The sequence below is a fragment of the Ovis canadensis genome, chromosome 20 (assembly GCF_042477335.2).
Source record: "Ovis canadensis isolate MfBH-ARS-UI-01 breed Bighorn chromosome 20, ARS-UI_OviCan_v2, whole genome shotgun sequence".
In the NCBI taxonomy this organism is placed as follows: domain Eukaryota; kingdom Metazoa; phylum Chordata; class Mammalia; order Artiodactyla; family Bovidae; genus Ovis; species Ovis canadensis.
In genome coordinates, this window is record NC_091264.1 from 30,945,602 (window position 1) to 30,970,833 (window position 25,232).

At 53.5% G+C, this 25,232-nt stretch overlaps 1 protein-coding gene across 1 annotated transcript; it reads right to left on the bottom strand.

Moving 5' to 3' along the window:
* Positions 1–1,210: 1,210 nt before the first annotated feature.
* C20H6orf132 (chromosome 20 C6orf132 homolog) lies at positions 1,211–23,524 on the bottom strand. The gene is made up of 6 exons (XM_069564333.1): positions 23,425–23,524; positions 23,164–23,270; positions 15,218–15,466; positions 7,717–7,792; positions 2,008–5,458; positions 1,211–1,328 (listed from the first exon to the last, which is right to left on the bottom strand). The coding sequence occupies exons 1-6, from the start codon at positions 23,522–23,524 to the stop codon at positions 1,211–1,213; spliced, it is 4,101 nt and encodes a 1,366-aa protein (XP_069420434.1).
* Between the last annotated feature and the right edge of the window lie 1,708 nt (positions 23,525–25,232).

Consider the following 25,232-nt stretch of genomic DNA (forward strand, 5'->3'; position numbering starts at 1 on the left):
GGAGTAGTGGTCCCTGACGAGTCTGATGGCCAGACACCATCTACACCAGGACTTTTTTGAAAGTGGAAGGGGTTCTAATAAGCTGGAAAACAGGCCTAAACCCAGACTTCCCACCAAAGAACAAATGGTCACCCTACTGATCAGGTTTCCCTGGGCCTGGTCCTGCACTCTTGACTTTCCAAATCACGGTCCCTACTTGTAGCAAACTCTTCTCAGACCTCTATTACCATCTCTGTCGCCTCCTACTCTCCAAGGCCTTCTGGCATCTTGGTTACATATCCCAAGGCCTCAATAATATTGGGGACCTGTAGTACTGGGGTTGGGAGGGGTGGTTGGGATGATGCCCCTCCAAATCCCATACAGGACCTGACCACCACTCAAGGCCTTTGGTGTCAAGCCCCAGGCTTTCTGGCTCCTTGGGCCCAACCCCCCAAATCATGGCTGCCTGGATCTGAGTAGAAAAGCAAACCTCCACCCTGCCTTCCATCCCAACCTTGCCAAGTCTCCCCTCTCTAGGCCCTTCTGTAGCTCAAGGCCAGGGAGAAATGAACCACCAATTCCCCCATCCCTACTCATGGTCAGTGCAAAGCACTCTGTTCTGGTATCTTCCCCACTTCTGCCTACATATTCCTGGTCCCACCTCACTGTGGCTTTCACACCAGCAACCCCAGGTATCACCTCTGGATTGGCAACTGGTGGACAGGTGGAAGCTGAGATCAACCTGTAGCACCCTGCACCCCTACCCAGACAGGGCTGGTCCCCAGCCCCTCATGTGAGCCTTCCAGCAACCACAGCCATTCTGATGGGTTCCCATCAGGTTCCCATTCGGAGCCAGTGCCACTGCCCTTGCTTTTAGAACCTGCTCAGCAGGGCTGCTTGGAAAACTGCTTTCAGTAAGCCCTGCTAAGGCAAATAGTCCCAGATAATGAAAACTCAGGCTCCGGGTCCTTAAAGGTTCCTTCTCTTCTCCCTCTCCTCCCTCCCACCCTCCTCTGCACAGTCCACAGCCACACCAAGGCTTTGGGAAACAGAAGTCCAATCCTGATCTTCCTGGGGCCAAGGCTTCACTCGTTGTCCATCTGTCTTTGGGAAACAAAAGACTCTTCTGTGTCTGGGTAAGGCTACCTAACACCAGTTGCATCCCTCCCAACCCCACCAAAACAAGCGCCTGGATCCGACCCCTTGGAGGAGAGCTGAGAAAACCCTGAGCTCAGGAGGGGGCCTTCCAATGGGCCCCTGAGTAGGCATAGGAGATGGGATGGCGGGTCCCAGGCCTCACAGTGAATGTGTTGATGGAGCTTCCGTAGTGCATGTTGTTGTGGGGAGACCTGGCGGGAAGCAGGAGAGAGATGAGGTTAGTATCTGCAGCTGGTTAACCATCAACCTGTGAATCTCCCCAGGGCCATCAGAGGAAGGATGGAGCTGCCCCTCAAGCCCAGGGCTTATCCTCCCCAGTGGGACCCCAGTATTGACTCATCAGCCCCAGGGTTCCCTCTTGTCCAGGCCCTGTCACCAGAGTACACGTGCAATACCCTCCTTCTCAGAACCCTTCCCTCCTAGCCTGGCTCCGGATGCATCTAGGTGATGGGAAATCTCAGCACTCAAGGACCGCTCAGCTCCCCCCCACCCCACACGGGAACTCTAGGAAGAGGGAGACAGGAGCAGGAGCGAGAAGACAAAGGAGACAGTGGGTGTTAGGAAAGCAGGCCTCCCTGCCCCTTCTCTCTGCCCTGAGGGCCAGGAGGGAGAAAACCAAATGTCCAGGCTGATGGCTGCAGCCTGGCCAGTTCCGGGTGGTCTGGGGGTGAGCCTCCCTCTCCCCTGCCTTCCCTGCCCAGCCCCCCTCTCCCCTGCCTTCCCTGCCCAGCCCCCCTCTCCCCTGCCTTCCCTGCCCAGCCCCCTCTCCCCTGCCTTCCCTGCCCAGCTCCCCTCTCCCCTACCTTCTCCCCTCTCCCTGCCTTCCCAGCCCAGCTCCCCTCTCCCCTGCTTTCCCAGCCTGCCGCTCACCTGCCGGTAGCCGGGGAGCAGCCATAGTCGCCGCCGCCGCTGCGAGCTTTGTACTTGGCCTCTCCGCGAGCGGCGCCCTCCAGGGACATGTTCCGCAAGTGCAGGCCGCCCGGGGGCCCGCGGCCCGCCGAGTTGACGCGCCGCATCTCCGGGCCGCTGGGCGCTGCGAAGGGGCCCCCGGGCTGCGGCCCGAAGCAGTTGGGGAAGCTCAGGCTGCGGCCGGTGCCGCCGCGGGGCGGCTCTGGGTTGCGGTGGGGCTCCCCGACGTACAGGCGCTTCTTGATGAGCGAGCGGCCCCCGCCTCCGCCGCAGAAGCGCTCCAGGCCCCGGGCCGGACCTGGATCCGCGGAGAAGTGAGAGAAGCCGCGAGCTGGGCCCGCATTCGCGGGCTGCCCCAAGTCTGAGAAATTGTTCCGGGGAGGGGAACCCCGACGCCCCAGATACTGCAAGGGGGCGGCCGGGGGCTCGGGATCATTGCTGAATTCTGGCGGCGGCGGGATGACCTCAAAGTTGAACTCCTCCTCCTTGTCTTCCTCCGGCTTGTGGGAAGGAGAAGGAGGGGAAGAGAAAGACTTGGGCAGCAGGCGGCCCTGGAGGAGGCTGGAGGGCGCTGGTCTCTCCCAGGCCGCAGAGGCCTGGGGCTTCACCTTTGTCGAGCTGGGCCCGCGGCCCGACTCTGTGTCCTCCGGGTCCCTGCGGGGCTGGAGTTCCCACTGACAGAGTCCTTTGGGTTGTCCTGGCGAGGTTAGCTGGGGGACCTTCTCAGTCTCCTTGGACACCTTGGGGACCACAGTGAAGGAGTTGGGCTGGCCCTCGTTGTACAAGATGGTATCAGAGCCTGCCTCGGGCTGGCTCGGGCCTTGGAGACTCCCTGGCAGGGAGGGCCGGCCCAGGGGGGCCCCCCTGGGCCTCCCCTTCTGGGCCCTCTGCTTGGCCGCAAGGAGCAGGGCCATCGGGGAACCCCGCTCCACCACTTCCCCCGTCACCGGGTGCCTGAGGAGTTCATCAGCAGCCTGGGATGAGGCTGGGGGTTTGGGTGGCAGCTCCTGGGGCTCCTTCACCTCCACAGGCTTGCCTGACCCTGCAGCCTCTCCTCTGGACAGAGTGGGTATCACCACAGCCACCTCTCTGCTGGAGCTGTTCTGGCTGCAGTGGGGCTTGTAGAAACATGGCACCTCTTCTCGCCCAGGTGATATCTTTGGGGGGAAGGCTGGAGATGAGAGGGCTCCCTGTGTAGGAGGCTTACTGGTCTCTGAGGAGTGCCCCTCTACCTCTGGCTTGGAGGGCACTGCAAGTGCTTCATGTTCTGGCTTCTCCCACTGTCCAGCAGGGGCCAGGTTCTTTTCTGCTATCAGTTGGGAAGATGTGATGGGTAGAGGTGTGGCCTTGGGTGGTGTGGCTGGTCCAGACGTGGCTTTGGGTGGTGTGGCTGGTCCAGGCATGGCCTTGGGTGTTGTGGCTGGTCCAGGCGTGGCCTTGGATGGTGTGGCTGGTCCGGGTGTGGCCTTGGGTGGTGTGGCTGGTCCAGACGTGGCTTTGGGTGGTGTGGCTGGTCCAGGCATGGCCTTGGGTGTTGTGTCTGGTCCAGGAGTGGCCTTGGGTGGTGAGGCTGGTCCGGGCATGGCCTTGGGTGGTGTGGCTGGTCCGGGCGTGACCTTGGGTGGTGTGGCTGGTCCGGGCGTGGCCTTGGGTGGTGTGGCTGGTCCGGGCGTGGCCTTGGGTGGTGTGGCTGGTCCGGGCGTGGCCTTGGGTGGTGAGGCTGGTCCGGATGTGGCCTTGGGTGGTGAGGCTGGTCCGGGAGTGGTCTTGGGTGATGTGGCTGGTTCAGGCGTGGCCTTGGGTGGGGTGGCTGGTCCAGGTGTGACCTTGGACTGGAGTGGTGTGTTTGGCAGAGGGGTGGTGGATAGAGGTGGCAGATTCTTGGCCACAGGCTTGGGGAATTTGCTGTTATCATCTCTGTTTTCAAAGATTCTTCCCCCTTCTGGCTGAGATTTGGGAGGCAGAGACCCTCTGCTGGGCCTGGCCTCCTTCTCAGCTGATGAGGAAAGCTGGGCCTCCAGCTTCTTCCGGATCTCCCAGACGCTAGGAGTTGGCGCGTCTTGGGGGAGGTAGTCCACAGGAGGGAGGATCAGGCTGGTGGCAGCCTTCTTTGGCCGGCTGCAAGGACTCTCCTCAGGAACACTTGAGGGGGCCTCCTTCTCTGGCAGGCTTGGGGGAGCCTCCTTCTGTAGCAGACTCGGGGGCGCCTCTTTCGCTGGCAGGCTGGGACGCTTGTGGTCCTCTCTTTCCTGAGAGGCTGCCGTTGGATCTGGTCTGTGACTGGCAAGCCGGTCCTCTCTCCTGGAGCTGCAAAGATAGGCTGACAGCTGGTCCCGGAGCTTTGCCATCTGGCTGGGGTCCCGCCAGTCCATGGGCTCCGAAGAGGCTGTCTCCTCTGGGCTGGGGGGGTCAGGTTTGGGTTTGGGAGCAGGAAAGCTAAACTTGGTTCTTTTCATCAAGCCAGCAGGTGGAGGGGCTGCCTTCTCAGCAGATGGCAGAGGAGGGGCGGCTGGGGGGAGTGGGGGTGCTGGTGGAGGGAGTGGGGGTGCAGGAGGGGGTAGGGGAGGGGCTGGAGGTGGAGTCTCAGCTTGTTCACTGCTCTGGACCTGAGGCTGGCCTGGCCTTGGGCCGGCCAGTGCCACAGTGCTGGGCTCCTCAGGGCGTGCCAGCTCAGCAGCCCTGTCGGGGTAGGCCTGGCACGCGGAGCGGATATGGAAGCTAGGAGGCAGTGAGGGTCGACCAGGGCCCTTCTTGGTGCGCTCTTCGTCCTCAGGAGGAATCCCTTGTGCTTCTGGAATAGAGATGGACGAAGTCCTGACTGGGGTTGGGGGAGGCACCTTGAATGACCGGGGGAAGGTGAGGTGGGACTCCAGACCCGGGAGGGCCCCCTTGGGCTCAGCAGGGCTCCTGGGGGGACTGCTTCTGGGGACCTCTGGCTGCCTGCCATTCAGTGCCACTTCTGATTTCCACTTGGTGACACCCCCAGTGGGGAAGAGGCGTGTCCCCACGGTATGAGGAGACTCTGGGGCTGGGGGTGTCGGGGCTGGCAAGAGGGGTAGAGGTGGGGCTTGAACAGCCTGGGGTGGTGCGGGAGGAATGAAGTCAGGAGGCGTGGGTGTGGATGGTGAGGAAACAGTGGGTGGGTGGGGAAGGGCCCCCATTCCTGGGGGCAGAGCTGGGGCTGTGCTGGGTGGGGGTGGGGGCAGTGATTCCAGCAGGGGAGGAGGTGGGGGAGCTGTGGAGGGTGGAGGTGGCGGAGAGAACTCTGGAGGCTGCAGAGCACCTAGGGGTGGCGCCGGCGCTGGGCCCGGGGGAGGTGGGGGGATGAGTAAGTCCTGGCCATAATGCCCAGGCCTTAGGTCCCCCACAGAGCTGTATAGTCGGAGGTTGCCATTGACGAGCGTGCTGGTGCCTGAAAGGAGGGAGAGGCAGAGGTGAGGAGGGTGAGTGGGCAGCATGGGCTTGCTGACCTCCTGAGAGAGCAGCTGGCCAGTTTCTTGAACACCAAGTGAGGAGCAGCCATGTCTCCAGGCTCCTGACCTCTCCTGGGAGGGACCCTCTGCTTTCCAGGGAGGGACCCCTGCCCCTGCCTGTCCCTGGCACAGCCTCTGGAGCCTGTGCTGAATTTTCTCCATTGGCTTCCGAGGCTCAGGCTCCATGCTTCTCTGCCCTGCTCACAGTCCTATATATAATTCCTTTACTAAACTCTCTTCAGTTAGCCCCTTGGAGTGCACCGGGTGTTTCTTACAGGTGCCTCAGCTGGTACAAAGCCAGAAACGCCAGGGTTCAAATCCAGGCTCTCCACTTGCTGAGTGTGTGACCTTGGACCCACTGATTAAACTTGCTGAGCCTCAGTTTCATTATCTGTAAAATGGGAATAACGTCAGCAATTGCCTCATAAAGCTGTTGTGAGGATTAAGAGAATTTTTGTAAAAGCAAGGAAAGAGCTTATCAGGTGCTGCTTGCTGCTGCTACTGCTAAGTCGCTTCAGTCGTGTCCAACTCTGTGCAACTCCATACACGGCACCCCGCCAGGCTCCCCCATCCCTGGGATTCTCCCAACACTGGAGTGGGTTGCCATTTCCTTCTCCAATGCAGGAAAGTGAAAAGTGAAAGTGAAGTCGCTCAGTCGTGTCTGACTCTTCACGACCCCATGGACTGCAGCCTACCAGGCTCCTCCATCCATGGGATTTTCCAGGCAAGAGTACTGGAGTGGGGTGCCATTGCCTTCTCCGTATCAAGTGCTAGGTCCAGAGAATGGTAATCCCTTTGACTACTACCACCTGTGCTTAACTTTTCATTCTGCATAAGACAGGAAGCTGGGAAAGATAGGAAGTCATAGATGGAAGTAGGGGCCTGGACACCTCAGTGTCACCTCAGTGAGGAAGTTTGGGTGAAAGTTTGGGAGGAAGAAATCTGCATGAGCAATTCTTGCTTTCTAAAGATCCTGAATCTACCAAGAACCCAGAGAACCTCGCAGAGAACTGGAAGGGACTCCGGACTGCCGGATGGATGGGGTGTGTAGAAATGAATTGACTTGGATGACTCAGGCACTAGAGAGATACTGAGTCCCCCACCCTAGCCCCAGAGGCTCAAATCCCCAGCCCCCAGCCCCAGTCCCTGCCCCCTCCCTAGTGTCTGCAGACCACCAGGATGCCCTGGTTACTCCTCTCTGAGAGGCACATATCCTTTGCCTCCCCCACCTCTCAATTTCTGGCACAGAGTGAAACAAACCCAGGAATGTGCAGCTCTGAAGGGCTCCTCCCAGTTTCCAGACAACATCTATTGAGCACCCAAGTGTTAAGAGCTGGGACACAGCAGAAAAGACAAATCAAAAAATAATCAAAATATTGGCCCTCTTGCAGCTTGTGTTTTAATGGGACAATGAGATAGACAATGAATATATCAGTAAATTTCCACCACATCGAGGTGAAGAGTGATACAGAGGGGAAACCCAGGATGGGTGCTGGGGGTGCAATGTGAATAGCGAGGTCCGGGAAGACCTGGCTGAGAAGGTGACATTGGAGCAAAGATGGAATGAGAGAGAGAGAGAGTGAGCTGTGCACATGTGCAAGGGAAGAACAGACTGGATAGCAGAAAGTGCAAAGGCCCGAGGGTGGAAACGAGCCTGGATATTGAAGGAGCGGCAAGGAGAGTGGGATGAGATGAGAAAGCCAGCAGATTAAGCCAGGTGGGGCCAGATTCTGGCCATCCTGGCAAGAACCCTTCCGTTAGGTGACAAGGGAAGTCACTGGCGGGTTTTGAGCAGGGATATGACAGGAAGTGACTCACATCCTATCCAGTACTTTGTTTGCGCCTCCAGAACTGGAATTGTCTTGCCCAGAGATACAGAGGGCAAGGGGTTAAGTGACTTGCCCCAGGGAGCGAGGCTAATATGCGGGGGAGCTGGGACTCAAAGCCAGCGCTGCCTGACTCCAGGGTTCTTTCTATCACTCACGCTGCCCTTGTTCCTGCTCTGGCCACGTCCCTAACCATCCTTCCTCCCCTGGGCCTTAGCCATGGCTCTCCTCATCTCCCACCCACAGCAGCTAGCAGCCAAGAGGCCTGGGGACTCCAGCTTTCTCACCAGCTGGGGAGGGAGGTCCAGATGCCTGGGCTTAAGGAGGAAAAAAAGAAAGATGGGCAAGTCTCAAGCATGAGGTCCTCTTACCTGTCCCTTGTTTGTCTGCAAAGCTGTCTGGCACACAGGGAGTGGGTACAGCCAGTCCATGGTTCTCCTGGGCATCCTGAAAGAGAGCAGAACCATCAGGGGACAGGGAAAGACAGACAGTTCTTAACTTACTGCTCCGTGAGGCCGTTTTAATTGCTGGAAAATCCACAGGGTTAACCTTGTGAATATACTGAAATATGGGCTCAGTTAAAAGGGTGAATTTTATGATATAGTCAAGTCTTGTTATTCGTGGTAGTTAGGGTCTGTGAAATTGCTGCAAACAGTGAAATAGTAAAAACTGGATCCATGCCCTGAGGGAAATACAGGGTAAGGATCCTGTAAATCTTGGTCAAGTCACTTTCATCAGCTGATCAATACACAACTTTGTCTTTATGCGTGTTTCTCTTTAAAGACACCTTATTTAATGTCTGTTGTTAACTCGCTGATATTGAACTCACGGAAGTTCCATAACTCATGCCTTTGAAGCTTACCTAATACACGTATTTTCTCTGTAAGGCACCTCGTAGCTTCCTTGCACGTAGGGATGTTAGACAGCACATCAGCCCTGTGCTTAGGGGATGTTTCATTTAATTTTTAAAATTAAAAATGTTTTTCTAGCCATTCCATGCAACATGTGGGATGTTAGTTGCCCGACTAGGGATCAAACCCATGCCCCTCTGCATTGGAGACACAGAGTCTTAACCATTGGACTGCCAGGGAAGTCCTTGAGGGCTATTTTTAAATAGCAAAATCACCAACAAAAAGTAAAGAAATATGAAAAGTATGGCACTAAACAGAAAAGGAGGCTTATTTACAGTACAAGGGCTGAAACAAGGAAGCAAAATGCCTTGTTCGACCTCAGCTGGTTCCCTGTGCAGCAGGTGACAAACTTTTCACTGCTCCACTTGAGCCAAAGTGTCTTGAATACTGATTTGGGGGGTTACAAATAAATTTTAGCGAGTAAGTGAATTACAGATACTGAATCTGCAAATAATGAGAGTCAACTGTATATGAACTGTATCTCAATTGAAACAGATCAAAAAACAAAATAAAACAAAACTGTGCATGACTCCCCAGGGATGTCCACAAGATCAAAAGCCAACCCCCCTTGGCCTGGCCTCCCGTTCACGCTTAGTTTTCATTAGGTAGTTACAGAAAAGTAAATAAGAAAAGAGTGGTGACCTGGAGTACCGACAACACTGTGGATGCCTTTCTGATCTCTAGGCTTTCAGACCATAATGCGTTTACACAGCTGTTGGTCTGTACATACTATTTTGCATTCTATTTTCTTTCCCTCCAAACACACATTTCCATATGTCAACAATGTCCACACACCTGTCCTTTGGAGGAGCTGTGGGGCGTTTTATGGTAGCTTTCAAGGTCCTCAACACCCTGGCAGTATCCTTCAGGCTAGTGTTAATTTCCATTCACCTGTTACAGCCAATCCGACAATCTAACTGAACCAGCTCCCTCTCTAGGATCCTTCCAACCCACCCCTCTGGTTCATGTTCATCCCTGATACTGGGTGTTGGTCAGGCTGTGCCCCTCTTCCCACCCTCCATTTCTAACAGTAACACCCCTTGCTCTGTGCTGTAAACACATGCTCACCATCACACTACCCTGCAATGAAGAAGTTGTCCCCATGAGCCGGAGAACGCAGAGGTTTAGAAGTTTGCTAAGTTGTTTACACTCTCACGACCAGTGGTGCTAAGCCCAGGTCTGTGGAGCTCCCACCCCTGAGTATTTTGCTTCCCTAAAGTCCAAGTCTCTAATCCTAAAAGGATTCACAGAGCCCCTCTAGAAAGGCGGTAGAGGGAATGAGAAAGTTCTGGAGCCAGACTGCTTGAATTTGAATTCTAGCTCTGCTTCCCACTGGCTATATGACTCAGCCAATGACTTATGTTCTCTGTGCCTCAGTTTCCTTGACTATGAAACTGATTTAAAAATATAATTTACTGGGACTTCCCTGGCAGTCCAGTGGTTAAGACTCCACACTCCCAGTGGCAGCGGGCACAGGTTCGATCTCTGGTTGGGGAACTATGTTCTCACATGCCACACGGCACGGTCAGAAAAGAAAAAATAGAATTTACCTATTCTAGGGAAGTTGTGAGGATTACGTTAGGCAATACACAAAAAGCACTTAGCTCCTGACATGCAGTGAAAACCCAATAAACGTTAGCTCTTGTTATTCCTACGGAGCCATCCCTTGTCTGCACCAGGCCATACTGACTGCTGTTCAGAGCAACCCACAGCCAAGTCCCACAAGGGAGGACTCCTGTTGGCACCCTAGATACTCTCCCAGTTCCTCCAATGAGATCTGGTTGCTCCTTGGAGCCCAGGGACATGTCTTATATGAATCCCCCAAACATGGACACATAGTAAGCCAAGCTGTTACTCACTGATGAGCTGATGGTGCCAACTCTCTAGACTTAATGGTTCAATATATAAGAAGGGGGATTCAAGGCAGATGTTTCACAAACATCCACAAGACCTCGGGGTACCAAGGGCAGTCTCAGAATTACTCTCTGGTTATATGAGGGCAGCAAACAACTCATTTTATTCTTAAAGAATTCTGAAGAACTGGAATGGCCTTGCTCCATCATCTACTTTTTTTCTGCCTCTGTTTGAGTCAAATGGCCACATACTTGTTCTCAACCTCTCTCAATCCTGCATTCTGAAATGCGGTGCATACTGCATGAGAGGCAGTACACAAGGCTGTCTAGCTGTTCAGTCGCTAAGTCCTGTCCACCTCTTTGTGGTGTACCCATGACTGACTGTCTAATAACCCTCATGGAGTATGTATACTCTGATTTTGATGAGATGGAGGCCAGGCCTTTAAAAGCTCGGGTTGAGCTCTCATTACTCTTTTGCACATAACTGAAAAGTAGAAAGACCTAGGGACTTATCATCAAGAGTTCTCAGATTCCAGTCGTGCTCTGATTTTGCCTGTGCATGTGTGATGTTGCCAGGAGTGTGACCTTGGATGAGCCGTAGCAACTATGATGTTAATCTATCATTTATGCACATACTATGTGCCAACACTATATCTCAAACCCCTTAGGAGACAGGGTGCAAACCTAGGCCTCCTAACTTCCCTTTTCTACAAATCAGAGACTCATTTTCTTCATGTATAACATGTATAACATGTATAAAACATGTTCATGTATAACATCTCTTCATGTATAACATGGAGAGATTTCCTGCTCTGTGGGGCCATCACGACGACCACAGGAGATAATGCTCCTAGCCCAGGAATCTGTGTTCTAAATCTTCTCCCCACAAAAGTGAGAATATTGTGAACAAAGCAAGCTGCCTGGAATCCTAGAAGCACCTTCTGGGTCAACCTATAATTATGTGTGAATGAGGAACACGGACGGACTTTATGGGCTGGAGGTAATACTGTCCACCCCACCTTTGATCTGAACTCTGAAAAAGCATTAGATCCCAAAGACCACAGGGTGGATGGAAATCTGTCTCCTGAGCGGCCTTGGAACGAACACACACACACACACACACACACACACACACACGAGTCCAGAACACGCCCATCACATCCCCACAGTGCTTGAGGTGCTACGGTACTCTGTTACCCTTAGGGTATGTCCCAAAGTCCAGCCTCACTCCTTCAGTTCTGTTCAGTTCCGTCGCTCAGTGGTGTCCGACTCTTTGTGACCCCATGAATCGCAGCACGCCAGGCCTCCCTGTCCATCACCAACTCCCGGAGTTCACCCAAACCCATGTCCATCAAGTCGGTGATGCCATCCAGCCATCTCATCCTCTGTTGTCCCCTTCTCCTCTTGCCCCCAGTCCCTCCCAGCATCAGAGTCTTTTCCAATGAGTCAGCTCTTCGCATGAGGTAGCCAAAGTATTGGAATTTCAGCTTTAGCTTCAGTCCTTCTAATGAACACCCAGGACTGATCTCCTTTAGGATGGACTGGCTGGATCTCCTTGCAGTCCAAGGGACTCTCAAGAGTCTTCTCCAGCACCACAGTTCAAAAGCATCAATTCTTCGGTACTCAGCTTTCTTCACAGTCCAACTCTCACATTCATATGTGACCACTGGAAAAACCATAGCTTTGACTAGACGGACCTTTGTTGGCAAAGTAATGTCTCTGTTTTTTAATATGCTATCTAGGTTGGTCATAACTTTCCTTCCAAGGAGTAAGCATCTTTTAATTTCATGGCTGCAATCACCATCTGCAGTGATTTTGGAGCCCCCCAAAATAAAGTTTGACACTGTTTCCACTCTTTCCCCATCTATTTCCCATGAAGTGATGGGACCAGATGCCATGATCTTAGGAGCCCCCAATACTGAACTGAATGCAGCCCCAAGCCCCAGCTGGCCCTGCTTCTTCCCCTCCCACCTGCCTGGGCTAGCTGTCCCTTCCACCAGTGTGGACTGGGGAAGGCAAATACAAACTCATTTTAATGCAAGTGCTAGTAAAACAGACCTGGAAGGTACATCACACCCCTCTCAACATGGGGACCCAGGGAGCTGGCATCCAGTGCCCTGGCTTGGGTGGTGACAGAGTTCAGTGTGCAAATGCACAGGTGTGAACAGCATCCTTCTCCATGGGGAGTGAACTTCCTCACCTGCCTCCCTTAGCCTCAGAGGACTGAGGTGAAGCCTCCTTTGGAAGAGGTAACATCTCAATTCGATGTGTGATCCTGCGATGGGGGAAGGGTGTGCTGTAAAAGGGCCTTAATGGACAATCAGCGATGATTGAATGAAAAAGGTATATCAGGTAATAGTATCGTATCAATATTAAATTCCTGAATTTGCTAGTTGCACAGAGAATGTCTCTGTGCTTACATAGCACACACATAGTATGTAAGAGGTTTTTTTTTTTTTTGAAGAGGGAAGGTTTTGGTTTTTTACTAATTGCATTATAGTTGATTGAAAGTAGTTAGGAATAAAGGGATCTGATGTCTCAAATTACTCTTTAACATTTGGGCAGAAACAATGTGTAAATAATGAGAGAGAGAGCAAATAAAGCAAATGGAGCACAATGCGGTGAATCTAGGTGGCGGCTCTAGGGAGTCCTTTGTACTATCCCTGCAACTGCTCTGCACAGTGGGGTTGGTTAAAAGGAGAGAGTTACTTAATACCCTTGAATGGTCCATTTTAAAATGGTTAAAATGGTAGATTGCATGTAATGTATCTTAACAATTTAAAAAGTTAAAACATAGCAAACAAAAGACCAAGGACTTCCCAGGGGGCGCTAGTGGCAAAGAACCTGCCTGCCAATGCTAGAGACTTAAGACAGGAGAGTGCAATCCCTGGGTCAGGAAGATCCCCTGGAGGAGGGCACAGCAACCACTCCAGTATTCTCGCCTGAAGAACCTCAGGGACAGAAGAACCTGACGGGCTATAGTCCATAGGGTCACAAAGAGTCGGACACGACTGAAGCGACTTGGCACACACTCCCACAAACAAAAGAACAAGAACGTCAAGAGAGAAAGTCTTGAGGGAGACTTGGAGCTTACCCATCCACTGGACAGACATCAGCATCTCACTTCTTTCTCTCGTTTCTAATATCCCCAACCTTAACCATAACCATAACGGCTGCTACTTAGCACTTACTCTGTACCACGTGCTCTGTCTTCCATCTCTTAACTCATTTACTTTTCACAACATGAGATGTGATCAGTGTTATTACACCTCCCCTTTACAGATGAGCAAATCACTGTCTTTCCAGGCATCTACCCGTCACCCATACCCCCAGCTTTTCACCTGGCTCTGTCAGGCATATCCTGTGTCCCTCCCTTCCTGCTACCCCAAAAGCCTGGCCCTCCTTCAGTCCTCACTGTCTGTTACCCAGACAGACACACTACTGCTATCATCTCCCTGGCTTCTGCCTCACCCCATTCTTTAAGCCTGATGCCAGGATGTTCTTTCTAAAATGCATCTCAGGGAATTCCCTGGTGGTCCAGTGGTTAAGACTCTGCCTCCCAATGCAGGGGACACAGATTCAATCCCTGGCTGGGGAACTAAGATCCCACCTGATTCGGAGCAACCAAGCCCGTGGGCCACAACTGCTGAGCCCCCATGTCTCAACTAGAGAGAAGCCCGGCAGGCACAACTAAGACCCAGAGCAACCAAAATAAATAAATATTTTTTAAAAAATAAAGAAAGAAATAAAGTGCATCCCAGAGCAGGTCCCTTCCCTGTTCGGCATCCTTCTGTCGATCTGGAGGATGACACCCAAACGCCTTCTCATGGCGTTCTAGACTTTTCCTAAGCTGTCCTGTCTGCAACTCCCGCCACCTTCTCCCACCCACTCCACACACTCTGGGCTCCAGTTAGTGGTTCTCGTGTTTTTCCACCAGTGTCCCTGGAGACCTGCCTCACTCAAGAGCAAATGGGCTCCCTGCAGCAGGGATCTTCAGTATGGCAGAGAGACCACTCCTTGGAGGGAGTATTTCGAGGTTCTGGGGGTGAATCTATAGCTTGAAAAAGCCCCTAGGTGATTTGGCTCTGCTTCCCTCCCTCACCGTGCAGAATCACTGCAGCTGCTTGAGATTCACTCCCACATACTCTCAGACGTCCCAAATCTTGCTTTGCTCTTTTTTTAAATTATTATAGTAGATTTAAGATGTGTTAGTTTCTGCTGTACAGTAACATCAATCAGTTATGCATATACCTATATCCACTCTTTTTAAAATTCTATTCCCACGTGGGTCATTACAGAGTATTGAGAAGAGTTCCCTGAGCTGTACAGTAGATCCTTATTAATTATCTCCTTTACCTTTGGCTCTTATTCTTAGATGCCCTTCTTTGTCCAGCAAACTCCTACCTAGCCTTTAAACCCTAGATTAAATACCCCTCCTCCATGAAGCCCTCCTTGGCAACCTCAGCCCAAGTTCATTTCTCTTCTCAGTGTGTTCCTCACCCTGTGTGTGCATTCTGATACCTGACATTTATTAGGTGCCTACTATGTGCTAGGCACTGTTCTGAGTACTTCACATGTAGCAACCTAGTTAATCGTCGTAGTAACCCTAAGAGGTAGATTGTTGTTTTTATTGTATAGAAGATGAAACTGAGGCACAGAGAGGCTAAGCACATCGCCCAAGGTCGTACAGCTAATAAGCAGCGGTCGATACTGGAACTCGGAGCCTGCCCTCTTTGCCACTATTCACACTCACACTTTTCCTCCAGCATAAACGAAGCCTGTTGCAGGTGGCTGTGGTCTCTGCTGTCCCAGCCCAGTCTGTCTGTGGGTAGGGGGACGGCTGATTCTTTTTGCCCCACCTGACACAGATGGGGCAATTCAGTGAGAGTTGGATGAGTGAAGAAACTCCTGGATGAATGAATGAGAGGTGGAAAGAACATAGGACAGGGAGGTGTAAAGTCTGTGTTCTGGCGCCAGACCCACCACCAATTAACTGGGAACAAAGGGCCTCCTTCCCGCCCTCTCCTGTGAACGCTCTTCAGGATCATCTCCAACCTGGCGTTCTGTGAGTCTCGGCCCATAAGGTGTCCTGTCTGTGCTCGGCTCACCTGTGCCATGTGGGCAGCGGCCTGAACACCGGAGGCCACCCTCTTCCACAACCAGGTGTTGGGACAGACCTCTGCCCTTGTCTTGGGAGAGCTCTTGGGGGGAGGGGGGTGGCGGAACACGTAGGGGCAGGGGAGGAGGAAGGGGGAGGAGGGGTGGGAGGAGTCTGTGAAGCTGCTTTTCCAGGAGTTACAGGGCGAGGCCAAGCGGGCAGGACTGGGCCTGAGGTCACTGCTGGCTCCGACGTGGGCCTGTGACCGCAGCAGTCAGCCGAGGGCTGCCCCACCCTCAGCACGCTTGCCCTGGGAAAATCACAGACCCCACGCCCCAGGGGGCTGCCTGCAGGGACTGGTGTGCCCCTCAAGTAGACTCAGGAGGGAGACCTGTCTGGCCCTTGAAGGACAGCGGCCCCACATCGAGGGACGGGGTGTGGCCACCTGGTGGGCAAGGGAAATGACCAAGAACATGCAAATGAGCATCTGAGCTCCTCTGCTGGGGCAGCCCCCTGGCGCCTCCGTCCTCAGCCAGGCCACCCCCACTCCGCAACAGCAGCCCTTGCTCAACGCCTGGGGCAGAGTCCAGGTGGGGCATTCCCCCTGAAGCTGGGCCTCAGCCCTTCCCGAACCCACACCCGGACAACACCCAGAAGCTAAGATCCCTGTCACCTTGCCCACTTCATAGAGGTGCAAGCTCCAGCTCCCCAGCTCAATCAAGCAGCCCCATCACAGCCTCGTATACTGAAAAGTCACCCGGCAATGATTAGCTGGCAAGGAGCCTAGGGACGGAAGCACCATTCTGAGGATATTTATATATATTTCCTTCCTTATACTTGTCTCTATTTTCAGTTCTTAACAATGAACTTCTGTTTCCTTCACAATTGAAAAATACACACACACACAATACGTAGTTTGGGGTTTTTTTTTTTAAGTTCTTGTAATCAAGAAGAGTATGGGGACTTACTTCCCTGGTGCTCCAGTGGGTCAAAACCCACCATGCAATTCGAGGGATGTGGGTTTGATCCCTGGTCAGGGAACTAAGATCCCACATGCTGCATAGCAACTAAGCCTGCGAACCACGACTAGAGAGTCCCGGTGTTGCCACACAAGATCCTGTGTGATGCAGTGAAGATTCTGTGTGCTGTCCCTAAGACCCAGTGCAGCCAAATCAATGAATACTTAAAAAATGAAGAAAAGCATGGATTTTGTAGGCAGGTAGACCACACTGGCAATCTTAATTTAACTCCATCATCTCAAAGATAGAATCACACACTCAGTGGTCAGGAAGTGTGCCCCCTTCTTGCCTTTTGAGGTTCAGTTTTCTCATCTGTAAGATGGGGTTGATCCTGCCTCCGTGGGTTTGCTGTGACATCGGTGGCCTCCCCACACCTAAAGAGATCCTGCAGAGAAGCACTCAAGGAAGGGGCATCTCTCTGAGTCCCCACACCTCGGGTCCTAACAAGGCTCAGTGGGTGAGCAGTGGCCCGAATCCATGGATACTCTGCTCCAGGAGGGGCTCCTGGGATGTGTCTGTCTGGTTGGGCCTGAAGAGATAGATGGGTACTTCCCCGAAGTCAGGGCCAGGTCACCGGGAATCCCCTACTGCCCTTTTGACCACAAATATTTCAGAGTTAAAGAGAAGGAGGAAAGAAAGCAGAAAAGAAGAGGGGAGGAAAGCATTCACTATTTGAGGACTGAGGTTGTCTCCCCCTTAAAGTCATAGGGAGTCAGAGCCCACCACTAGCCCCCTGCTGCACCACCAAGGATCTGGGGGACAGCCTCACCCCACCAATGGGCCCAGCCCAGTCCCCTTGCCCTCCCTGGGCCAGGACACACATCCTCATACCTGGGGTTCCTCAGAACGCAGGCCAACCCCGAGGGTGGGTCACAAGGGTTGGGCCAACGGGCTACACACAGTTGACCTTGAGTATGAGCCAGCTCAGAGCCTTAGTGACACGCTGTGGAATGCAAACTTCCTCAGATTCCTCCAGGAGCCTGGTGGGGCACCTCAGGGTGGGGTGCAGAGCTCAGGCGGTGAGGGAGGTGACCCTGAGTCACAGTCAGAGCCGGGAATGGTTGGGAACGCTGCTGTAGGCTGGGGAACAGAGGGATGGGCCCCTGGAGTGAGGGCCACAAGGAAACCCCTCCCGGCACCCAATGTCCCCAGCTGGGTGAAGCCCTGCTAGTTATTTCCTGGTTTTTGGGGGCAGTGTGAGGGTCGGCAGTGTTTCACCCACACAGCAGCTTCTCTGAAGTTGGGAACCAGTGAGCATTTAAAATCAAGAGCTCCAGGACTTTCCTGGGGTCCAGTGGTCAAGACTTCGCCTTCCAGTGCAGGGGGTGTGGGTTTGATCCTCAGTCAGGGAGCTAAGACCCCACATGCCTTGTCATAACCCCAAAATAGAACAGAAACAATACTGTAACAAATTCAATAAAGACTTTTTAAAAAAATGGTCCATGTTAAGAAAAATAATAACCTTAGGAAAAAAAAATTTTTTTAACATAAAAAGAGCTCCAGGACTTCCTTGCCCCAGCCCCTGCTCTCTGCTGAAGCTCATGCCTCCTTCCTGGGGAACAGAGAATTCCACCAATAATGCTGTCTTACTCTGGACCCATGCCACCCCAGGATCTCTCTTAGACTTGAGCTCTAGGGCCCGGCCCTGGACTCTCATCTGTAGAGGGCTGTGCTCTGTTGCCCTGCAGGGCAAGGAGTCCATGGGGTCAAGGAGACAAGCCCTAAGAGCCCACCCTGCCCCCTTCCTGACCTTGCTCCAAACACCAAGGTCCCTAGAATCCTCCATTCAAACGGCCCTTAGGCCTCTTTTGGTGACTCAGTGGTAAAGAACTGCAATGCAGGAGATCCAGTTTCAATCCCTGGGTTGGGAAGATCCCCTGCAGAAGAAAATGGCAACTTACTGCAGTATTCTTGTCTAGAGAATCCCCATGGACAGAGGAGCCTGGCCGGCTGCAGTCCACGGGGACACAACTAAAGCAAATAACACTTTCACTTTCTAGAGCTTCGTTCCCAATCAGTCCTTCTGAAGGCAGCCTGAGTGGGGGGCACACATCCCTGAACCCACAGGGTGGCCAAGTGTGTGTGCTAAGTCACTTCAGTTGTGTCCGACTCTACAACCCTGTGGACTGTAGCCTGCCAGGCTCTTTTGTCCATAGGATTTTCCAGGCGAGAATACTAGAGTGGGTGGCTATTTCTTCCTGCAGGGGATCTTCCCAACCCAGGGATATAGAACCCGTGTCTCTTAAGTCTCCTGCGTTGGCAAGCGAGTTCTTTACCACTAGCACTACCTGGGAAGCCCCATCGGGTGGCCAAGGGGTGGTCATATGTGGTTAGGATGAGGGTGTGTGTTGGGCTTTGGGGGTTCAGGCTGAGGCCCTCCCTGTGGAAGAAGAGCCAGGTGGGTGGCTTCGGCAGGGAACAGAGGGGTATTCCATCTGTTCACTGGCTGCAGGCTCCCAACACCCACTCCCACAGGAACACCCGGAGCTCCCTACCCAAGAGCCGTGCCAGCTAATGTCAGCCAAGAGAATCACTCAAAAGCCAATCATGACTGACTGCCCTTCCCAGCTCACCCAAAGGAGCACCAACCCCAAAGGGAGCCTGGGCCTTGGCTTCCGAGACAGCTCCCGGAGCCGGCGGATGGAGAGGAAAAGTGGAAAGGAGAAATCTGGCTGACTTGGGCTGCATCTCTGCTGAGGAGTAGAGGGTGGGCCCCAAAACAGTCAGGCTTCCTGCCCGGAGCCCAGCCTGACATCTCCCCAGGCCCTGCCAGCCCTGCCTGACTCAGAGGGTGGGGTGACCCAGGGAGCTCTCACCGCCCAAGGCACCCCGGGGGACCTGTCTGGCCAGTTTCCCCATATTTGCCTCATTGGCGTTTCTTTTTTAATTCCTCACATGCACTGCCCTGGAGATGGTTGGGTTCAGACTGGGGTAGGGCCAGAGGCAGCCCCAGAGACAAGTTTGCCCTTCCCACCACCAGCCATCCTACCGTCTCAGCTCTGAGAAGCTGGGGGCAGGCTCTGGCTTGAGTTCTGGGCCGAGCGTCCCCTTGGAGGGAGAAGGAAGTGGGGAGAAAGGACCCTTCCCAGACTCAGCCCAGGCCCATCCATGGTGGTGTAGATGGGAATTGGGAGGAGAAGACCTGGGCTTGGGGTCTGTCTCTGCCTCCATGGAGCTGAGGGAGTTGCATGCATCCCCCCTCCCTGGGCTTCAGTTTTCTTATTCCAATGCTCACCAAGGTCTGTACCCACCCCCACCTCCAGTTTTGAAGTTTGCCATGCTAATCCAGCTCCTTGGAGCTCTTAGAGCAGGAAGTTGGGGCAGGGTGGGGTGGGGGAAGCCCTGGTGGCTAAAGGGCTTCCTTTTCAGAGGGCCTGGCATCTCTGGGGGCCTCCAGAGAGCTGACCCCACCTCCTGCCCCTCTGTTGGTGAGTTATTTGGACACAGAAAGTCACAGCTGAGGGGACCCTAGCAGACCATCCCATGTAACCCCACTGATGGGTGAGGAGCCAGAGGCCCCGAGAGAGGAACGTCTGTGGCCCAGAGGCAGAGCTGGGACTGGTCCCCCGAGGATCAATCCAGAGCCCGTCCCAGTCACCGAGAGATCCCAGGGTCCTTCCCGTAACTGGCCTTTGGTGGCCAGCTGCCTGGGAAAGTATGGAGTAGGCCAAAATATTTCCCCATCCTTTGCACTTTCACCTCAATAAGCAAGGAAGGTCTAGGAAGGAAGCAGAAGCCCCAGCTGTGCCCATCCCCTCCTCATCTTGCCCTCCCCTCTCACACCGTCCCACGGGGGCTCGTGAGGGGTCGTGAGAGCAACTGTGTGCTCAGAAGACGGCCCGGCCTGGATGGCACTCAAGGAAGAGCATGGGCCTGTCATGGGCACTGAAGCCTGGCCCCTCCCCTGCCCCAGGGTCAGGCTGGGGAGGTGCCCCTTGAGTGTGGGAAGGCAAGACAGGGAGGGGCGAGGCCCAGCTGCGAGGCGGTGTCACAGCCCAGCTCCCCACTCAACCTGGCTGGGGGGGGGGGGGGGGGGCGGGGGGCCGGGTGTGCACGTTCACATCTGTGTGTAAACCCGCAGTTCTGTCCTCCTGCCTCTCATTCTCCCGGCCTTCTGCCCCGGCGAGAGGAGAGCAGAGGCCCCAGTCCAGAGCCTAAGGCAGAGGAGTTGGGTTCCCCGTAACCCAGATGCTGGGGCTGCTTTGTATCTTAGGACCCGAGTCAGGAGCAAAACACGTCCCCGGGACACAAGCGGTCAGGCTCAGGGCTCCTAATCTCGAGGTGCATCAGAGGTGGGCTTCTGGGGCCTGAGAGCCCTGTGCTGGACTTGTAAGCAAGATCATGCGGATGTGGCCCACAGCCTCAGCATGGTCTCAGAGGGGTGTGTGATCCCCAAAAGGCCAGGCAGAAGTTCAGAGAGGCAGACACGGGAGAGGCAGGTGGCTCTGCAGGCTGATGTTGGGAGGGAAGAAGGAAAAGGTCATGGGTGGAAGGGCAGGTAGGATGGCCCAGTAAACTTGGACCCTGGAGCCTGGCTACAAACCCCAGCTCTGCCACCTATGAGCTGCCTGTCCTTGAGCAAGTTACTTCCTCATCCTGGGCTTCAGTTTCTCTATCAGTTCAGTTAACACATGCTAACACTTGGGATGGTGCCTGACACACAGGAAGGGCCCCCCACAAGTCAGTCACGACCTCATGGCCCTGCTGTTGGCTAGCACCGTGCCAGCTGCATATTTGGCACTGAAGGTACGGAATGACCTTCCCTTTCCGGGTTCAGTTCCTGCCAGTATCTAGGGAGGCTGGTGTGGACCCCACGAGGTCCCTTTCAGTTGTGGATTCATGGCGTGTTCATTCCCTCATCCTCACCAATGAGGGGGTGTGAGTTTGCTGGGGAGAAGCCCCCATCTCCTGGGACTGGGTCTAAGGCTTGCCCTGACGGACTGTTCCCAAGCCAGTACCAGCCAGCAGCCCCTAACCCTGTGCAGCGCTCCCAGTCAAGCCCTGGTTGGCCCAGATCAGATCCAAACCAGAGGACTCAAACCAGAAGGGGGAGGGCAGAAAGGATGGACCTGTGCTGTTAATCAAATGGTCCAAAGTGAGTGGGTGGGTAGAGGCAGGGATACAGGATGCTGACCAATCAGAACAAACTCAGTGATGCCTCATTAATACTTTACTTGCTGGTTCAGACCTGAAAGAGGAGCTAAGAGAGCAGCAGCCATTCAAGGAGCAACAGCCATTTATTTCAATATTTTATCAACCACAATGGGCACGGGTGTGCCAGTCCTGGGTGCCCACCGCTATAATTCTGAGTATGCGGCAGATGAAGGGAGAGAATCAAATTCACCTCTAGTGACAATCAAAAAACTGTTTCATCTGCATATATGGGTGTGGTAACACTGGAAACAGTTTTATGCATCTCTGGAAACAGTGAGGAGTGGACTCATTTGCTTTATACCTTTTCACTGGTGGTATTGTACTTTCCGTTTTTGTCTATGACGTCCGTGAATTGCTTTTGTAAGCAGAAAATAAATTAAAGCCGTATGCCCAACGATCTGTATGCTCAGGCCTCCACATACAGGCCTTGGGGACACAGCAAGGAGAATGTAAGACTCAGTCTCTCCCATCTAGAATCTCAGGTCTGTGGCGAGGTTGAACAACCAGAAAAAAATTGACGATGGTGTGAGGGAGGTGGTTGTGCCAGGCAGTGCTGGGCAGAATTTGTGAGTGCGGGGACCAAGGTGTCGGGTGCTGTGAGGTCTAACGGGCCCCTGAAAACTCAGATCATGATTTGGTGCCTTGTGAGTTGAAGCAGAACGGAGCCTCATGGAGGTGTGAGATGCCGTGGCCCCAGTGACAGTATTGTCCCAACTGGGACCCAGGTCTCACAGATGGTAATGAACCTAGAACTTACGAGGCTGACTGTTTAGGTCTAAGTCTGGGCTGCTGTATATGGTAGCCACTGACCACAAGTGGCTCTTGAGCCCTTGAAGTGCCACTGCTCAGAAGCAGGATGTGTGCTCAAAGTGCAACACACTAGACTCTAACGACTCAGTGTGAAAGAAAGACTGTAAAACATCTCAGCCGTACCTTCTACGTTGGTTAAATGTTGAAATGATCATCTCTGGACTAATTTTATCTATTTCTTATTCATGTTGCTACTAGAAATGATAGTTATACCTGAGGCTTGCATTGTATTTCTATTGGACGGCACAGGCCTAGGCTGTCTTGGAAAAGCCAGAGCTCTTGTCACAGTAGATAGAACCCGTCACGGAGAGGTTGTTTTGAGTCTCTTTCCCTTGTCAGAGAACAAAAGCCCAATCACAGGCTCCAGAAGGGAGTGTTTGGTTTCTGGCAGTTTCAGACCCACAAGTAAAGCAGTCCACACGCTCTTCTCCCAAGGGTCACTGCTATTTGACCTTTGAGACAATCAGGTGTCACCTCTTCCAGGAAGCCTTCCTTGACCAGCCCCTGTGGCTAGGTAGGCTGCTCCTGCTCTGGTCTACGTATTAACAGTCTCTTTACTGATTCATCCCCTATACCGGGCAGAAGGTTCCTTGAGCAATCCTGGGTCAATCATTTCTGAATCCCAGCATTCTATGCAAGGCCTGTCATGAAGCAGGCTGCCCCTGGTGAGTGTGGAATAGGAATCCCATTGAGCTGGAGGTACCCACCGCTGCATTGCTTCTGTACCCATGTTCCCCATAACCCCTCCTTAGGTTTCGACTCAAAGGAGCTGACACCCCTAATCTCAGCCTTCCTGTCGTGAGCCATGCCTCCTCCCAGTTGCCGCCCTCAGTTGGCATCAGGAAGGAAGAGGATGGACAGAGGGTGAGGCTGATGACCACTCGGACCAGGGCAAGTGGGGCCACCTTCTCTGTGGCAGCCTAGGTGGCCCGCCCAGAGCAGACCCTCCGACGTCAGGGCAGAACGTACTCACCAGCGGAAGAAAGGTGAGCAGGGGCCGGACTCTGGGCCGAGCTTTCAGCGTGGCGGTTCCCGACTCACTCACAGTGTCAAACCGGTTGTCTCCATAATAGATCCCATCTAGAGGAGACAAGACGGGGAGACCATGACTGGGGATCAAGAGCATGGGGGACGACTGAGTTTAGTCTGCTCTGCAGTTCCCAGTGAGGAAAACCAAGCCCCTTGGTGGCCCCTGCTTGGCTCTGCCAGGCGCCTCTTCGTGACAAGATCCTACAGGTGGACGTGCGCTGATGGGGCCACTGGAAACAGCACTGCGAGGGACTCCAGGGGTGGTTTCTCGGGGTCTCCTGGGGCTTTCGGCCCCCAGCTGCCATCTGTCTCCTGATCCACCCACTGCAGGATCTGAGCCTTCACTCCCACAAGACCCTCCTTTGGGGGCGCTGAGAGCTTGGCCAAGGCCTCAGCTAACGCTTATCTCTGAGAAGAGGGAAGAAAACAAGTTGTTTTCTCTCGAGTGTTTGAATTTCTAATCTGAAACTAGAAGAGCAGATGAGGCCACCCAGTGGCTCAGCACCCACCTTCTGGACTCTGCTAACCTGAGATCTCTTTCATTTGTTTGTTTATTATTTATTTGGCTGTGCCGGGTCTTAGTTGCAGCACGTGGGATCTTTAGTTGCAGCATGTGGGATCTAGTTCCCTGACCAGGAACTGAACTGAGGCCCCCTGCATTGGGAGTGCAGAGTCTTAGCCACTGGACCACCAGGGAAGTCCTTAACCCAAGATTTCTTTAGCCCCCAAACCATCAGTGATTGGGGGTCATGGCTCTGTTTGAGGTGCCCTTGAGGGCAGAGCAGAAAGAATAGGACAGTAGGGTCCACCTGATTTAATACAGATCCCAGCTCTGCCATGGACTTGCCATGTCATATAACCAGTCTGGATCTCACTTTTCCCATCTGTACAATGGGAGCAATGATGGGCCCAGCAAATGTGGTTCTGTCCCCTGTAGAAAGATGATACAGAACATTTCTCTTCCTCTAGTTGCTGGCCCTGTGCTCTGGATTGTTTCTACAGGAGTGGGAGGGAGTGAGACGCTAGTCACATTTTCTCAACCAATCGCCCTCATGACTCTTAGCACACATTGATGGGACTTTCCCATCCTGCCCCAGACTCACACTGTCACCTCTGAGAGGCAGGAGTCACTGTGGACCTCCTACTACGTGGGCCAAGAGCAAGGAGGACTTTCTCCATTCATGGGACGTGGGGGACTTCCTCTTTAGCCAGAGAGGACAGAGGAGAAAAGTCAAAATTCCAACGAACTAGTATCCTACTAACTGAAACATTGGATGAACAGTGATTACTTTTCCTCTTGTACGTGACTTTGGGAAGAAATTGCAACAGTTTACAGATCTGACGTAGAGGGCCTTGAATATGACATGGAGGCTCCAGAGGGCACCCTAGAAATGGGACCCAGAAACCTCTGGTGTTGCCCTACCAGCCAGAGAGTTGGCTGGCACATTCCAGATTCTCCACCTTTCTGAGGGACCAACACGGCAAGCTTTCCCCTCGTCCCTGGAAATTCCAGTTCCCAGTACTGCCCTGTCCCATACTCTCTGGGCAAACCCGATTTCCCAGTGTGGCTGCCAGGCTCCACGCCTGGGCCTGGAGACCAAGATGCCATGGGGTGGGTGGGGAGGGAGAAGGAGGTGGTAAGAGTGTAGATTCGGCCCAATCAGAAACAAGAAAAGTAGAGATAACCACATCTCCAACCGCTAACGCTAAAGCCCACCCAGTTCTCACTGGCTCTAATGTCTCACCAGCGTGTTGACACCAGGGTTTCCTGGGACATTCTCTAGACAGGGCTGTTTTGAAACCAAGGACCTAGATCTGACCTGGCAGCCAGGTCCATCGCTGCCTGGCCCCTTATTAGGACAGGGGGTAGGGTGGGGACTAACCCAGGCATGCTCCCCTCCCTCTCACTATTTCATTTAAATCTGTACCGGTGTTGGGGTCAAGGGAGCATCCTCTCTGCAGCTGAGTTACCACAATATTAATAGTTACTATTATTGTGTACCAAGGAGTTTT